We start from the raw sequence: 12,680 nt of genomic DNA, 5'->3' as shown, positions 1-12,680 counted from the left end.
AAAAACATTCCTGGGATCTGCTGTGGTCTGACTTGATAACTCACGCATATTAGCATGTTTTTATTTCTCCAGCTTGTCTTTATTCTTCTATCACTGGAGAAGGTGCAAGGCCCAGCTCAGGGACATGATTGTTGCAGGAAGGACGTCGGGTGACACAGCTGCCAAGCACTCTAGATAGTGTTTCCTACCTCCTTCTCACTTCCTTTTTTCTATTAAACCAAATGAAAAACTCCTTTGCCTGCTATCTTCCCATGGACGTTGCCACTTCTGCGATCCTTCATTATGTCTGCTCCCCGGTTTTATTTTGCTACTGGTTATAGAATAAGTCATGCCTCTCCAGTTTGATGGCAAGTTCTCTGAGGCGGGGAAGGAGGAATTTTACCCTGCATATCCCCATAGCACCTAGCCCACTGCGATGGGCAAATCAAACTTCCAGATCAAAAGAAATGCTATTCTTTTATTTTTGCCAAAACAGCGTAACAGGCAAGGTTTGCCTCATTTTTAGCCCTCTGTTAACTGAGACTGCAGGCCAGCTGAAAGGCAGACTTTCTCGCTCATCCTAGTCGGAGGTTTTGTGGAAAGGAATAAATATATGGACTCTTCAACAAAAGGACAAATACAGACAATGAGAGGCACGTACATGGCCCCATGAACAAGCATCGATTTAAGCATTCAACAAGTATCAGTTCACCTGAACTTCATATCGACCCAAGGAAGGAGGTGGTGTTATCATCCTCACTTCACACACGAGGACAGAGGCCGAGTAGGTAAGTCAGACCGAGCTGGATTCAAACACAGGCCACGTGGGTCCTCTGTGCTCCCGGGGGCTCTGCTGCATTCGTGTTCTAGCTGTGTGCCTCACCTTGTTCTCTACACGGATACCTGCTTGCGCGAACGCGTACTAAAAACCACCGTCGCTCAAGTCCATGTATAGAGAACTAATGATTAGATGTCATCTGCCAGGGAAACTTCAAAAAGAAGTATGGCAGTACGGGAGCCAAGTAAATAGCATCTTCCTGGAAGTGCAGGGAGACAACTCTTACCAGTCCACCCTGGAGAACCCGCTAAATGGCGCTACCCATGCTCCGTGGAGATACCAGGTTCAAATCTCTGGACAACCTGGAGGTAAGGATCCCCTTCAGACCAATATTTTACTATATACACCCAACAGAGTCTTCCCAAATCCCTAATTTCTCAACAGACAGAAACTCAATAGAGCCCAACTCATAGCTGCAGTTGGATTTGTTTACTGTGTTTTAAATATGATTCTCAAGCAAGCCCGCACATGGCAGGCTTGAGAACTCCAGATTAGGTACAAGAAGAAAAACCTCATCCTGGTGGTCAAATCATGGCAGGAAATGATGCCACCAGCAATTATTCATGTATTAGCAGTTGCTTAAGTACCATAAGGCTTTTAGGGGAAAAGACTGGGAGGCAGTGGTTGGAAATGCAGCCCCATTATTAATGTAGTCAAGCTATTCAGCTGGATTCAATAAAGCAAAAAGCCCTGCCCAGACCAGTGTCTGTAGTAGAAGATGCTAAGAGCTGGGTTTTTTGTTTTTTGTTTTTTTTTTAATCTGGCTTTATTGAATCCAGGCTTGATACACAGCATTCCTTCTTCTTGAATGGCTGAAAAACCATCCCATGCATTTGAAGCCATGGGAGAGAAAACGGACTGAAGTTGTGTCAAGAAAGCACAGTTAGATTTAAGGGAGAGAACTTCATAACATTCGAGGCGATCAAAACCTTGGTAGCCCTCTGGATATATTGTCAAGACAGGCTGTGAAATCCTCTTATCAATTCAGCTCAGGTTAAAAACCATGACTGGGAGCCTCCCGTGGTCCCGGCCCCACACGGGTCCTGTGGGGCTCCGGGCACAGCAAGGTGAACAAAATGTAACCCCAGCTCCTGAGGATCTCATCACCCAGGGAAGGAAGCAGGAGTCTGCCCTGACTAGCACTGGCAGACACGTTCCGGGTTAGATGAACATCTTTGGTATCTCTGTTTGTGTGTCTGTCCCTCTCCGCAGTCTTACTGCTATCACTTTTCATGTCTCTGGCTCTTCACTGTTTTAGGACTGTTTTGTCCCCATCTCCCAGACCCCAAGCCTCAGACCTCTCTGGCCTGGGGAGCCCACAGGCATCTTCTGTGTTTATCCCTCCAAGCACATCATTGGCCGGCTGCAGCTGCCTCCACTCCCCTGCTCGGTGGCCCAATTCACCCTGCTCAGTAATGCCGAGAGGCCTTTCTGATCCCCATCTCTCTTGCAGAGTTGGCTGCAGAACCTGACGAGAAGCCATGAGAGGAGTCTACTCCTTGGGTGAGGCCATCAGGCCAACTGCGCCATATTCACCTGCTCAACAATTTCCTGAGCGCCAAGAGCCCAGGTACAGAGGGCAAGTAAAGAATGATTCGGTAAGACTGTCCTCCAGGACGTTTTATGATCTAGCGAAGGAATAAAAAAGACCTCAGCCCAAGGGAAAGCACAAATAAACTATATGACAATGTTAAAAACAGCAACGACTCCCAGGAAGGGTCTAATTGGTCCAGACTGTTATCATTGAAAAGCAATGCCCCAAATGGGCAGAGTCCTTGTTTCAGATCTCCTTCCAGGCTGTCCTATCTACGTGTGAGCAAGTCCGTCGTCGTTTTGTTAAACCAGGTGCCTCAATCCAACATGGGTTATGGATGCGCCTGGAGGCCCACAAGACACAATGCCAGGAGCTCATCACCCTCTGCAGAAAGGATCTGCGGTGTGGTGGGCACGCAGGGCTTTATACACAGCCCTGTACCGTGGCCCCAGGCAGAGAAAGCTAATAGAAGAGGGACACCAGGAGGTGCTAAGGAGGAGAGAGACAGCTCTAAGGGAAGGAGAAGAATATTCTCTACAGGCGGAGAAACTTGGCCAAACCTTGGATGGGGCCTTGAAAGATGAGAGGATTTGGATCTGGGAAGGGATGGTGGTCACTCCAGACAGATTGGCTGCCAGGGACTCTGGAGGGGCAGGGCTAATGCATGCATATCTTGCCTGGCTCAGGAACGCAATCTTGGACATTGAAGGTCCCTGGGGAGTGATGTCCCTAGCATTATACTCTGTCACTTCCCATTGCCCTACAATCCAGCCAGCTCCCATTCCTTCCCATTCCCTTCACAGTGACCCTTCCAGGCTAGGATGTTGGTGACACCTTCTTCCAGGTCCCAGGGCTTCCCGGCAAGCTGAATTGCCAGCTGGCTTTTGCCCGTTTCCCTTAACCTGCCCTGATGGCGTTGGGAGCTGGTGCTTTCACTCCCACACCTCTTGTCAGCCATTGTGTGGCAACAGTAGAAAGAGAGCCAGATGAGATAGAACAGACTCTGTGATGGAACATACACAGAGGACGCACTGGCTGGGAACATTTGCATAAGGTACACTAATAGTCCCTGACCCAGAAGATACCCTGAAGTGTGTCACACCAGCTTGCACTGGCCAAGACTAGGCAATAGTACCCAGATCGTGGAAAATGTATATATATATAAATGTCTATATATATATATATATATATATAAACAATGAATTCAAATGAAATGTATTTGGGGGGAAATAATTTCAGAGCCAAGGAGCATTATAATGAGTTGGTGTTCTTAGAAAGGTGTCAAACAGAGATAAGTATTAACAAATCCTTCTAATCCTGGGCAGATTATATAATCATATTGACTTTGAGTGCAACAGTTTACAGAGGGGAAATGGGACATCAGATAGGTTAAGTCTGGGTGGGAAACGTTAAGGACTGAAGCATTAGGAATGATGCACTCCTTAAAGGATCTGAATTTATACTGGTGGACCTACTCACCTCTTTCCCTCCCTCCCTTCCATGGAGCGAGGTCCTGAGCTAGATGCTGAGACGACACACGAGAATAAGATACGATTCTTGTCTAATGCAGCCCGCGCTCCAGCCAGGGAGACCAACAGCTAACAAATTCTCACGTTGAAACACAATAAGGTGCTACGGTAGAGGTATGTGGAAAATGCTCCAGGAGCATGAAGGAGGGTGGCATCTGTTTCAAAGGGACTCCTCTGGCATATAATTCTATAGTTAATATTTCTCATGTGTCTGACTGCTTGGGGCGTAACTACCTTTCACAGTTACCTTTTCTCTCTCTCTTTGTCTCTGTCTCCCTCTTTCTCTCCCTCTCCCTCATTTCCTTTCTTCACCCACCATCTATTTGTCCATCACCTCCCTCTTTATCTATCTGTCGTCTATCTGTGGAACATTTTAGACCACACAACTTTCTAGACAGGTTCCTTTTCTTGCTGTTGGGACAGCCTAGCTACCAAAGATCATTTTGCCAACGTGAAAGTTGACAAAGGGAGTTTGCAGTTCCTTCTCTGCAGGACTTAAAACAGGATTGTTCTCATCTGGCTGGGATGGTTGGGTGGTCTTGCCTAAAGGCAGCAGGGCCGACCAGAGGACTTTTCAAGGGCTCCTGGACATCCTTGTTTCCCTTGTGGCCAAGAACCCGTAAGTCTCTTTGGACCCCGAGCTGCTGCTACCCTTTCAGCACGGGACTTGGCTGCCGAGGCCAAAAGCTGAGGTGAGGAATGGCGGCCCTGGAGGGTACATTTCCATGGTCTGAGAGGTCATTGTTGCAGCTGGCTGCCATTCTAAGAGAGACCGTCAACTCTGCACTGAGAATCACACCAGGGTTATAATCATCCATAACGGACATCAAGAGCCAAAAATCCCTGAAATGCTTGAACTCAGAATTTTGTTATGTAGCTTGCGTTTCCTAATGCCCTAAAGCTTCTGATCTGTTTCCAGTTGGAGGGAAATGTAAACAGCTCCGCTCACTGGTAAATTTGGCCTCTGTAGCATAAATTTCCAAAGGTTCCCTCATGTCCTGTTGAGTAAAAAGTCCTCGTGGAATGTCAATGATTTTTAGGTGCTCTGCATATCCCTGGGAAGGGGAAAGGTAATCTGAGGATGGTATCTAGAAACAATGCTGACCAATGGTCACTGCGCTTTCTCTACAAGAACCCAGACCAAACAGGGGAATGTAAACACCATTTCATACACACTGAGCAGGCTCAGTGGTCATGAGTCTTTATTTTGGGGCCTTAACTGTCTTTGACTAGAGCTGCTTATTGGCCCACAGGCAGTGAATCCGGAGGCCTGATTCTGAGGTTCTGGTTTGCCTTCTTGGATTCTTAAAGTCTGACAAGGGCTGCCCGGGTCTACAGGCATAGGCAGGCACCCAAAACAATCTAGTGACATTCATTCCCTAACTGATTCCTTGACGGGCTTCTCTGGATCTGTCAGAAGCAACCAGCCCTTGTTTTCCAAATTAAATGCAGACAAGAGTTGCATTTTCTTTTCGGGATAGATACCAGTGGACATCATCAAGGTAATTTCAATCCTCTTTTAAATGTTACCTTTGGGGAGAAGAGAGATGATCTTTTTTATATTCTTTCACATTTTTCAATGTAAACTCATATAATCAATCGCCATGTTCTGATTATAACCACCTGAGAGGAAGCCTGACATGGTGGCTGATCCTGGCTCAGGCACAAACTAGGGCGTGGTCTTGGGCAACGTGCTAAATGTGTCCCTGTGCCTCAGTTTCTTCATCTGTAAAGTGGAGCTAAGCATAGGACCTACCTCATTCAGTCCTTGTGAGGATTAAATGAGTTATTACATGTAACACGCTTAAAGTAGGTACCCGGAACATGGTAAGTACTCCGTGTTAGCTATTAGTATTATTATCGAGAATGAATAAATCACAGAGCTAATCAAAACTGAGCAGATGAGGCAGCATCTAGGAACCTGGGTTTTAAATGAGATGCAAAGAGCTGGAATGGTCCCTGGGCACAGTAAGTGCCTGATGTTCACAATTCATACCTTGGGCACCTGGTCCTACTTTTATTTTGAATTATTGTTTACGACCTTCACTTACCCTTGCAGAGCTCTATGGAAGCACGTTACATTTTGCTTCCTCTCTACCACCTTTGATGTTCAGGGAGAAAAGGCACAGACCCCAGCCCCACGTCGGAGGGAATCCCCCACTAACAAAAAGTTTGGTTCTGGTATAAACATCGTGATCAGTTCTTCTCTTCGTTTTTATTCCTGAAAGAAAGTGGCACACCTAAGATCGAGAAAAATTCTCTTGCAGCCTGTATGTTACAGCCTCACCATTAAAACCCACCAATGCCAAAAACACCAATTCCACCTGAACATTTTGGGTGTTATTTGTTTAAACATGTTTGTTTTCTTAGTGAAGCTAAAAATATTTTCCTGTGGTGTTTCTGAAGGGACATTTAGACTAAAATAAAAATAAAAATAAATGACATGTTTAAAAAAGTTATATTCATCAGACCTGGGACAAAGTATAGAAAATGGGTGGAGGAAGTGAATGTTAGGACCTGTGTAGTAGTTTTCCTATTTTGGTTGCTCTAAATAGACGTGGAAAAACACATTGAAAGAAAAAAGTCTATCTCCACCCTGTACAAGTGAGGAATGAAAAAACATTTACTCATATTGGAGTTAAGCTTCTAAATAAATTAGTACGTGTCCATGTAATATTTTTTCCTGTTATTATATATCAAACCCTGTTCCTATGAACTATAATAATTACATGAAACTGCTATTTTGTACCAGACTTTTTATCATTGGGTACAGTCTTGACAAAAGGAGCAGAGAAATTTCAGGGAGTGGTGATTATAAAGAAATATTTATGGTAGAATACTGACTATAATAAAATTTGACTTGCAGTTTCTTTTTAAGTGAGAAAAACACACTGACAGTCTTAGCAAAGAAAGGGACATTGGACCCAGGGTTTTCTCCCGTGGATAATAGAAATCCTTTATTAGGAAATTTCACCTTTGGGGAATCCATTATTCCCTCAAAATATCAGGCTAAATTTCCTCTGTTTGTGAATTTTTCTGGGGAGAAAGCACATAGCTTTAATTTAATCCTCAAAGAGATATAGATACGAATATTGATTATATACACACACGTTTAATTTTGTGGAATGCCATTAAGAACCACAGAGCAACCCCCTTTAAAAAATGTTTATTGTCTGCCATTTCACCGAAGAGGTCACACTGAACCACGAATCAAAGTTAAGGGAGACCTTGACATTCTACAGAAGTCTGCCATATTATGTCCAAAGTCACCTTCCTCAAATAGAATCTTCATGCAAAAGGCTGACATGGAGTGGTCCTTCAGTCACTTTCCAAGGTTCAAGTACGTTTCACTCCCTAGAACGTCAGGAAGCCAAGTCGTCAGCACTGATGGAAAATACTGGGTAAGAACGTCCGACCTTCACCATCGCACTCCTCCTCCTTTGCTGAGCCTCGAAGCACAGAAGCTAATTTGAAGATTCTTCATTTGTCAGCTGATGAAAAAACTGTATATAGAGAATGTATCCTAAATTCAACTTGGAAAGGGCAGCCACACAAACGCCATGGTGAAACAAGCTAACAGTGTGCTCCTCTGTCTGCAAACTTTCACACAAATTATTTCCAGGAGTCATATTCCAAGTATTTAACAGCCAGCCCGGTGCGCACCCAGGCCAATCAGAGCCGACTTGAGCTGGCTGTAAACAGCGACCACAGCTGTGCCAGGCCATCCCAGGTGAATTCCAGCACTGGTTAGTTTATTCGAGGTCCCTAATGGTGCTAAATCTGTTTTGCCAATGGGTTTAAGAAGAAATTCAAAGGTGAGAGAGCTGAGCTCAGAGAAGTTGAGAGGTGGCCAGAACCAGCTGGCTACCAAATCACCAGAGATGAGATTTAAAGCAGATCCTTGGACCCCTGCTCTCCCCTCCCCCCACTCTCCCCTCCCCCCACTCTGCAGGTGCCCAGAAATGTTCTCGGGGAGCCTAGCTTGCCTGGAGCCTGGGCCACAGGGGACAACGAAGCTACTGGGACCAGTCAGCAGTCTAATCGGCTTAGACACACCTTTAGAGCCTGCAGGACAAGCGATCCCTGCTCTCGACCTTTCTGTGGGGCTTGCACCTCTGCGAGCAGAGTGACCCGGGGCCGGTCAAGGGCACCAGCTTCGCCAGGATCTTCAAAGCCTGAGACGTGGGAAGCACTCACCAGAGTCGTGACTTAGGATGATCGGAAGGGAGGTGACAGCTGTGGACGGCACTTTCAAGCAAAGGTACAGCTAAAAAATGATCCCGGCTCTAACTATGGACACGGTCGTTTGGTTGTGTACCTTCCCAGACGAGCCATTCCGTTTGCTCCTGTCAGCATTCTGCATGGTCCACCAACAGGATATTCCTTTATGAGGATGGGGAGCAGTGGCGGGAACGGAATCGAGTGTTGAGAAAAGCCTGGTGATAAAATCGCTTACAGACCAGTCAGTATTTTCCATAATGATGAGATGCAGCCTGAGAAAAGTGGGTCTGTCTCTCATCCTTTCTTCACACCTTTCGGACACTAGAGACCCACTGAGTATGTGAGGGAGGCTTAGGGGGCCCACGTGGGTGGTCAGGTCCCTGGGGACCAGGGTTCTAGAACCTTCCTGCTGTTGACTCATGACAGGAAGTTTGTCTGCCTCGCAGGGTCCAGCGTGAGGAAGAGCTTGCTCAGGAAATGTTTGCTGATTGAATGAGTGAGTGAATGAATACGTGAAATAATGAATGATGAGTTAGTGAATAAGTGAGTGAGTGAGTGAGTGGTAGGTACGTCCAAGGACAGGAATACTCAGATTTCGGTCGGTTGCTGGGACCCCTCAGATAGAAGGTACCAGACATGCCTTTCCTAAGGGCAGGTGAAGTGCTAACTATCCAACCATAGTTTGCATGTCCCATCGAATTCACCTCTACCAGCTGCCTCTCCACAAAATGAAGACTAGCACAACAAACACTTGACCCAAAAAAATCCAAAACACCTAGCCTGGGGCGTGTGATTGCAGGCAGAGGCCCCCTCCGTGGCAGTGTGCCAGAGGGTCCCCTTGCAGTCCTCTGAACACCCACCCTGGGCCCTCCACCACCACGCTGTCCACTCAGCCTGGAAAGCTCTGTGCTCTACCTCCCCACTGTCCTCAAGAGCCCACCCAGGAGACCACGGACAAGTCCCCGTGGCCCGACAGGCGCTCCTCACCACACTTCTGTCATCCACCTCCCTAGGCGCTTATTGAAGGCTGCCTTGGGTTGGAATCTTTGTTCACATTTCAAACTGGATTTCGACCTCTTCAGTGTCAGAGAACCTAGCACCAGGCTTGACAGGTGGCTGTTTGTGGATGAGTAACAAAGACATTATGGCAAGTTCGGCTTTTCCCTTCAAGTGTTTTTTGGCTTTTACGTTTTTAATGACCCTCATGAAACAGAACCCTGGACTCTGGGGTGAGACGTGGTGGTGGCTCGCAGAGGGCTGGAGAAGCAGGGCGTGGGGCGGGTCTGAGGATCGGGCTTCCAAGCTGCCCTGGGTGCAGACTGACAGCTCACCAGGGAAGGGCTGCTGGGTGCCCCCTGTCACATGCTCTCCCTACCTCCAGGAAGAGACAAGGGTAGAAAACTGACCCGCCCGTCCTTCTCCAAAGAACAGCAGCACTGAGCCAGCTTCACGGGGATGCGCACACCGCTCAACAGTGCTATGTGGTCATGAGCCACTTCTCTGAGCTGACAGTCCCATGAGCTGGAGGGGTGGGAAGAGAACCGGGGCCTCTGGGGTTCTAGTTCTGGGCTATGTCCTCTAAGCCAGGGGCCTCGGGATAAATCAGTGGGAGATTGGGGGCCACGAAATCACCTGGCTGTGGCATAAACTACCAGCTAGTTACAGCATAGGCTACTTTGCTTAAAAATGGCACCAAGTACGGGGCGCCTGGGTGGCTCAGTTGTTAAGCGTCTGCCTTCAGCTCAGGTCATGATCCCGGGGTCCTGGGATTGAGCCCCGCATTGGGCTCCCTGCTCAGCGGGAAGCCTGCTTCTCCCTCTCCCACTCCCCCTGCTTGTGTTCCCTCTCTCACTGTGTCTCTCTCTGTCAAATAAATAAATAAAATCTTAAAAAAAAAATGGCACCAAAGAACAGAGTTTGCCGATCTTCAAACTTAGGAGATCACCCGCCAGCTGGACGTGGCCAGCCACTCAATAGGAAAGCACTCCAAGATTCCAAGAGACTAAATGCTCGTAACTGCTGTTTAGAAATGTAAATGGCCCTGGGCGCCTGGGTGGCGCAGTCGGTTAAGCGTCTGACTCAGGTCCTGATCTCAGGGTCCTGGGATCGAGCCCTGTGTCGGGCTCTGTGCTCAGCGGGGAGTCTGCTTGAGATTCTCTTTCTCTCTCCCTCTGCCCCTCCTGCTTGTGCTCTCTCTTTCTCTCAAATAAATAAATAAATCTTTAAAAAAGAAATGTTAATGGCCCTAAATTATAACCAGAGATGGAAATGTGTCTAGGGGCAGGGAGGGACATTCTGTAATCGAGTCTCAGGGTTGTCTGGCTTCTCCCAACGCGCAGGGTGAATACAAACGGTTTATAGATGTGGGCGAAGGTTCTCAGAATGAAAAATGTCCATTTCTATCAAAGATTGAAATGCAGTTTGGGAAAACAATTACCTGCCTGGGATCCTGGGAAAGTAAAACTTCCTGGTTTCTCTGCCAAGAAGAACGATTGTAAAACAAGGCCTGAGAATCTCACAAACAAGATTTTAGAATTTTATCCAAACAGCTGCAGTTCACCTTCAAGGAGCCCAGACGCACTTGGGTCTGATGGATGTTGCAACACCAAGTTTGAGGTCTCCCCGGTCTGGTGCCAAGAGCTGGCCCCACGAGACAAAGACAGAACAGTTGCTCTCTTAATGGGAGCAGAAAACAACCCCCCCCCCCACACCCACCACCCAACCTCTCTGCTTTGTTGTGAAATTGTCACTGTGCCTTTGAGGAGAGATTAAAATCCTAGCCATGTCAAATTTAAAGGGCAGGTTCCCAGGCAGGGAAGGGAGAGGGGTTCGGGTGGGGGGTGGGAAAAGCCAGTTGCAATGAATTTACGGAGGATTTGGGGATCACAAAAGTCACGGGCCTTGACTCAGTTAAAATTAATGGAAAAGTACAAGTCCGCAACTTAAAAATAATAGTAAAATAAAGCAGCAGGGATATTCTGGCTTGTTCTCTGCTTTCACTCTTGAGCCTGCTTGGGAATCCGGGAGCAGGTTTCCCAAGGACAGCGTGGGTGCCGAGCAAGTGGCTGTTTTTACCTACTTTTCTGCCCTCGACACACAAAGACTCTGCAGTGGAGAGTGAGGATGAACGGTCCATCCATGGCTGAACATTTCCTGAGGGCCAGGGAGGTGCTCAGCAAAGTTGCTGGCATTGGTGGGGAGAACACAAAGAGTATGAGCTCTCAAGGCATGGGCAGAAAAGACTAGAGAGCCTGAGAGAGGCCGCCAGAAAGCTCCCTGGCTCGGCACCCTTGCCAGATTCTCAGACTACACAGGACACCCCGCCTTCAAGAAGACAGCTCTGGATCCCCCCAGAGCCCCTGAATCTCTCATCTGGTTCCAAGTCTTTAGAAGTGCCCGAACCAGCTAGATACATGGGGGCCCCTCCACATCTTCTCTCCTGGCTCCGTTTGTAAAACAAGGAAAGACAGGTGACACCAAAGAGGTTCTCATCCCACGGGTTTGGTTCCCAAAGAGCTATCCATTGGGGTGTGGGACGGAGGGCCCCCAGCTCCACCTGAGGGAGGGAGCACATCTCAGCCAAGGTCCTGGGCCATTTCCAGGCCTGAATATTCCCATTGCTCTTCAGATGGACACTGACGTCGAAGAAATACTCCTTGATTAAAGAAATCTTCTGATTCAAGTCATGAGACTGTCATCGTTGGCCCGTCCTCCTTTCTAAGAGGAGAGAACTAACAGTGCCTACCTCGCAGGTTAGGGTTCTTATGAAGATGACACGAGCTGACATACGTGGTGCTTTGAACAGAACCTGGCACGTAGTAGGTGTTCAACAGATGTGAAATTCCCTTTCTGTTGTGAGTGCCATTATTCTCGACTGTTCATTCACTTACCCTTCTGTTTTCCCACTCGATGAACACTCTATGTTTTGCCACATATCACAAAGGTATTTTGATGAATGTTTAATGTCCCCCATCATTCATGAAAGAACTCCAGGGTGCCCGGTTAAAGAAGCATACGGCGGGCAGTCTATGCTGCCTATCAAGCAGGCACAAGATTTGACACGATTAAAAGAAGCCTTCCTCTTCTGCAACTTTCCTGCCTTCATTTCCCTTTTCTCCTTTCTCCTCCCTTCCAAATTCCCTAAAGAGTCCTAGCAGATATTCTACTAGCCCCTGACAGGTTATGGAAAATGAGTTTCAGTAGCATGAAGATAAATGTCACACATAAAGTTGCTCACCAAATTGTGGTGAGCAGGGAAGGCGGAGACTGAAATCCCTCCCCGAAGCAGAAAGCCTTGGTGTTGCTAGGAGTTCTGGTCCTCAAGCAAAAACTGCAGCAGGAATCCCCTCTTTCCCTTTGTGAAATGGAAGCTAGAGCAAGGGCCCTCTCCCTCGTGCTACAGGGCTCCTCCGCGGCATTCGCCGCCCTGGAGAGAGTTGGGGGAGGCCGGCTGTCTGCCCACCCCGTCCGGGCTCGGTCTCCATGGTGTTTTCCACTCTTCCAGGCTGACCAGAGCCCTGTGGATGCTGCTACCTGTCAGCTAAGTGGCTAGGCTCATCTGGTGAGATCTCTGCCTCCG

At 47.6% G+C, this 12,680-nt stretch overlaps 1 protein-coding gene and 1 long non-coding RNA gene across 3 annotated transcripts in view; one reads left to right on the top strand and one right to left on the bottom strand.

Annotated features, from left to right (window-relative positions):
- Positions 1-12,680, bottom strand: part of BCL2 (BCL2 apoptosis regulator) — a 167,354-nt gene that overhangs the window by 34,862 nt on the left and 119,812 nt on the right. Inside the window, exon 3 of one of the 2 annotated variants that reach the window (XM_028102939.2) lies at positions 7,037-7,383. The exons of the other annotated variant lie outside the window; for it this stretch is intronic. Coding sequence (XP_027958740.2) covers positions 7,345-7,383 — 39 coding nt within the window. The 3' untranslated portion in view covers positions 7,037-7,344. Of the gene's footprint in view, positions 1-7,036; positions 7,384-12,680 lie in introns of those variants that run through there. 2 annotated transcript variants of the gene reach the window in all.
- LOC114208843 (uncharacterized) lies at positions 2-3,491 on the top strand. The gene is made up of 3 exons (XR_003609154.2): positions 2-767; positions 964-1,125; positions 2,271-3,491. It is a non-coding gene; the product is annotated as an uncharacterized LOC114208843 (long non-coding RNA).

This window comes from Eumetopias jubatus, unplaced genomic scaffold, assembly GCF_037043125.1.
Source record: "Eumetopias jubatus isolate StellerSeaLion01/CBP00866 unplaced genomic scaffold, mEumJub1_p1.0 scaffold_16, whole genome shotgun sequence".
NCBI lineage: Eukaryota > Metazoa > Chordata > Mammalia > Carnivora > Otariidae > Eumetopias > Eumetopias jubatus.
This window is presented reverse-complemented; position numbering and strand designations above follow the sequence as displayed.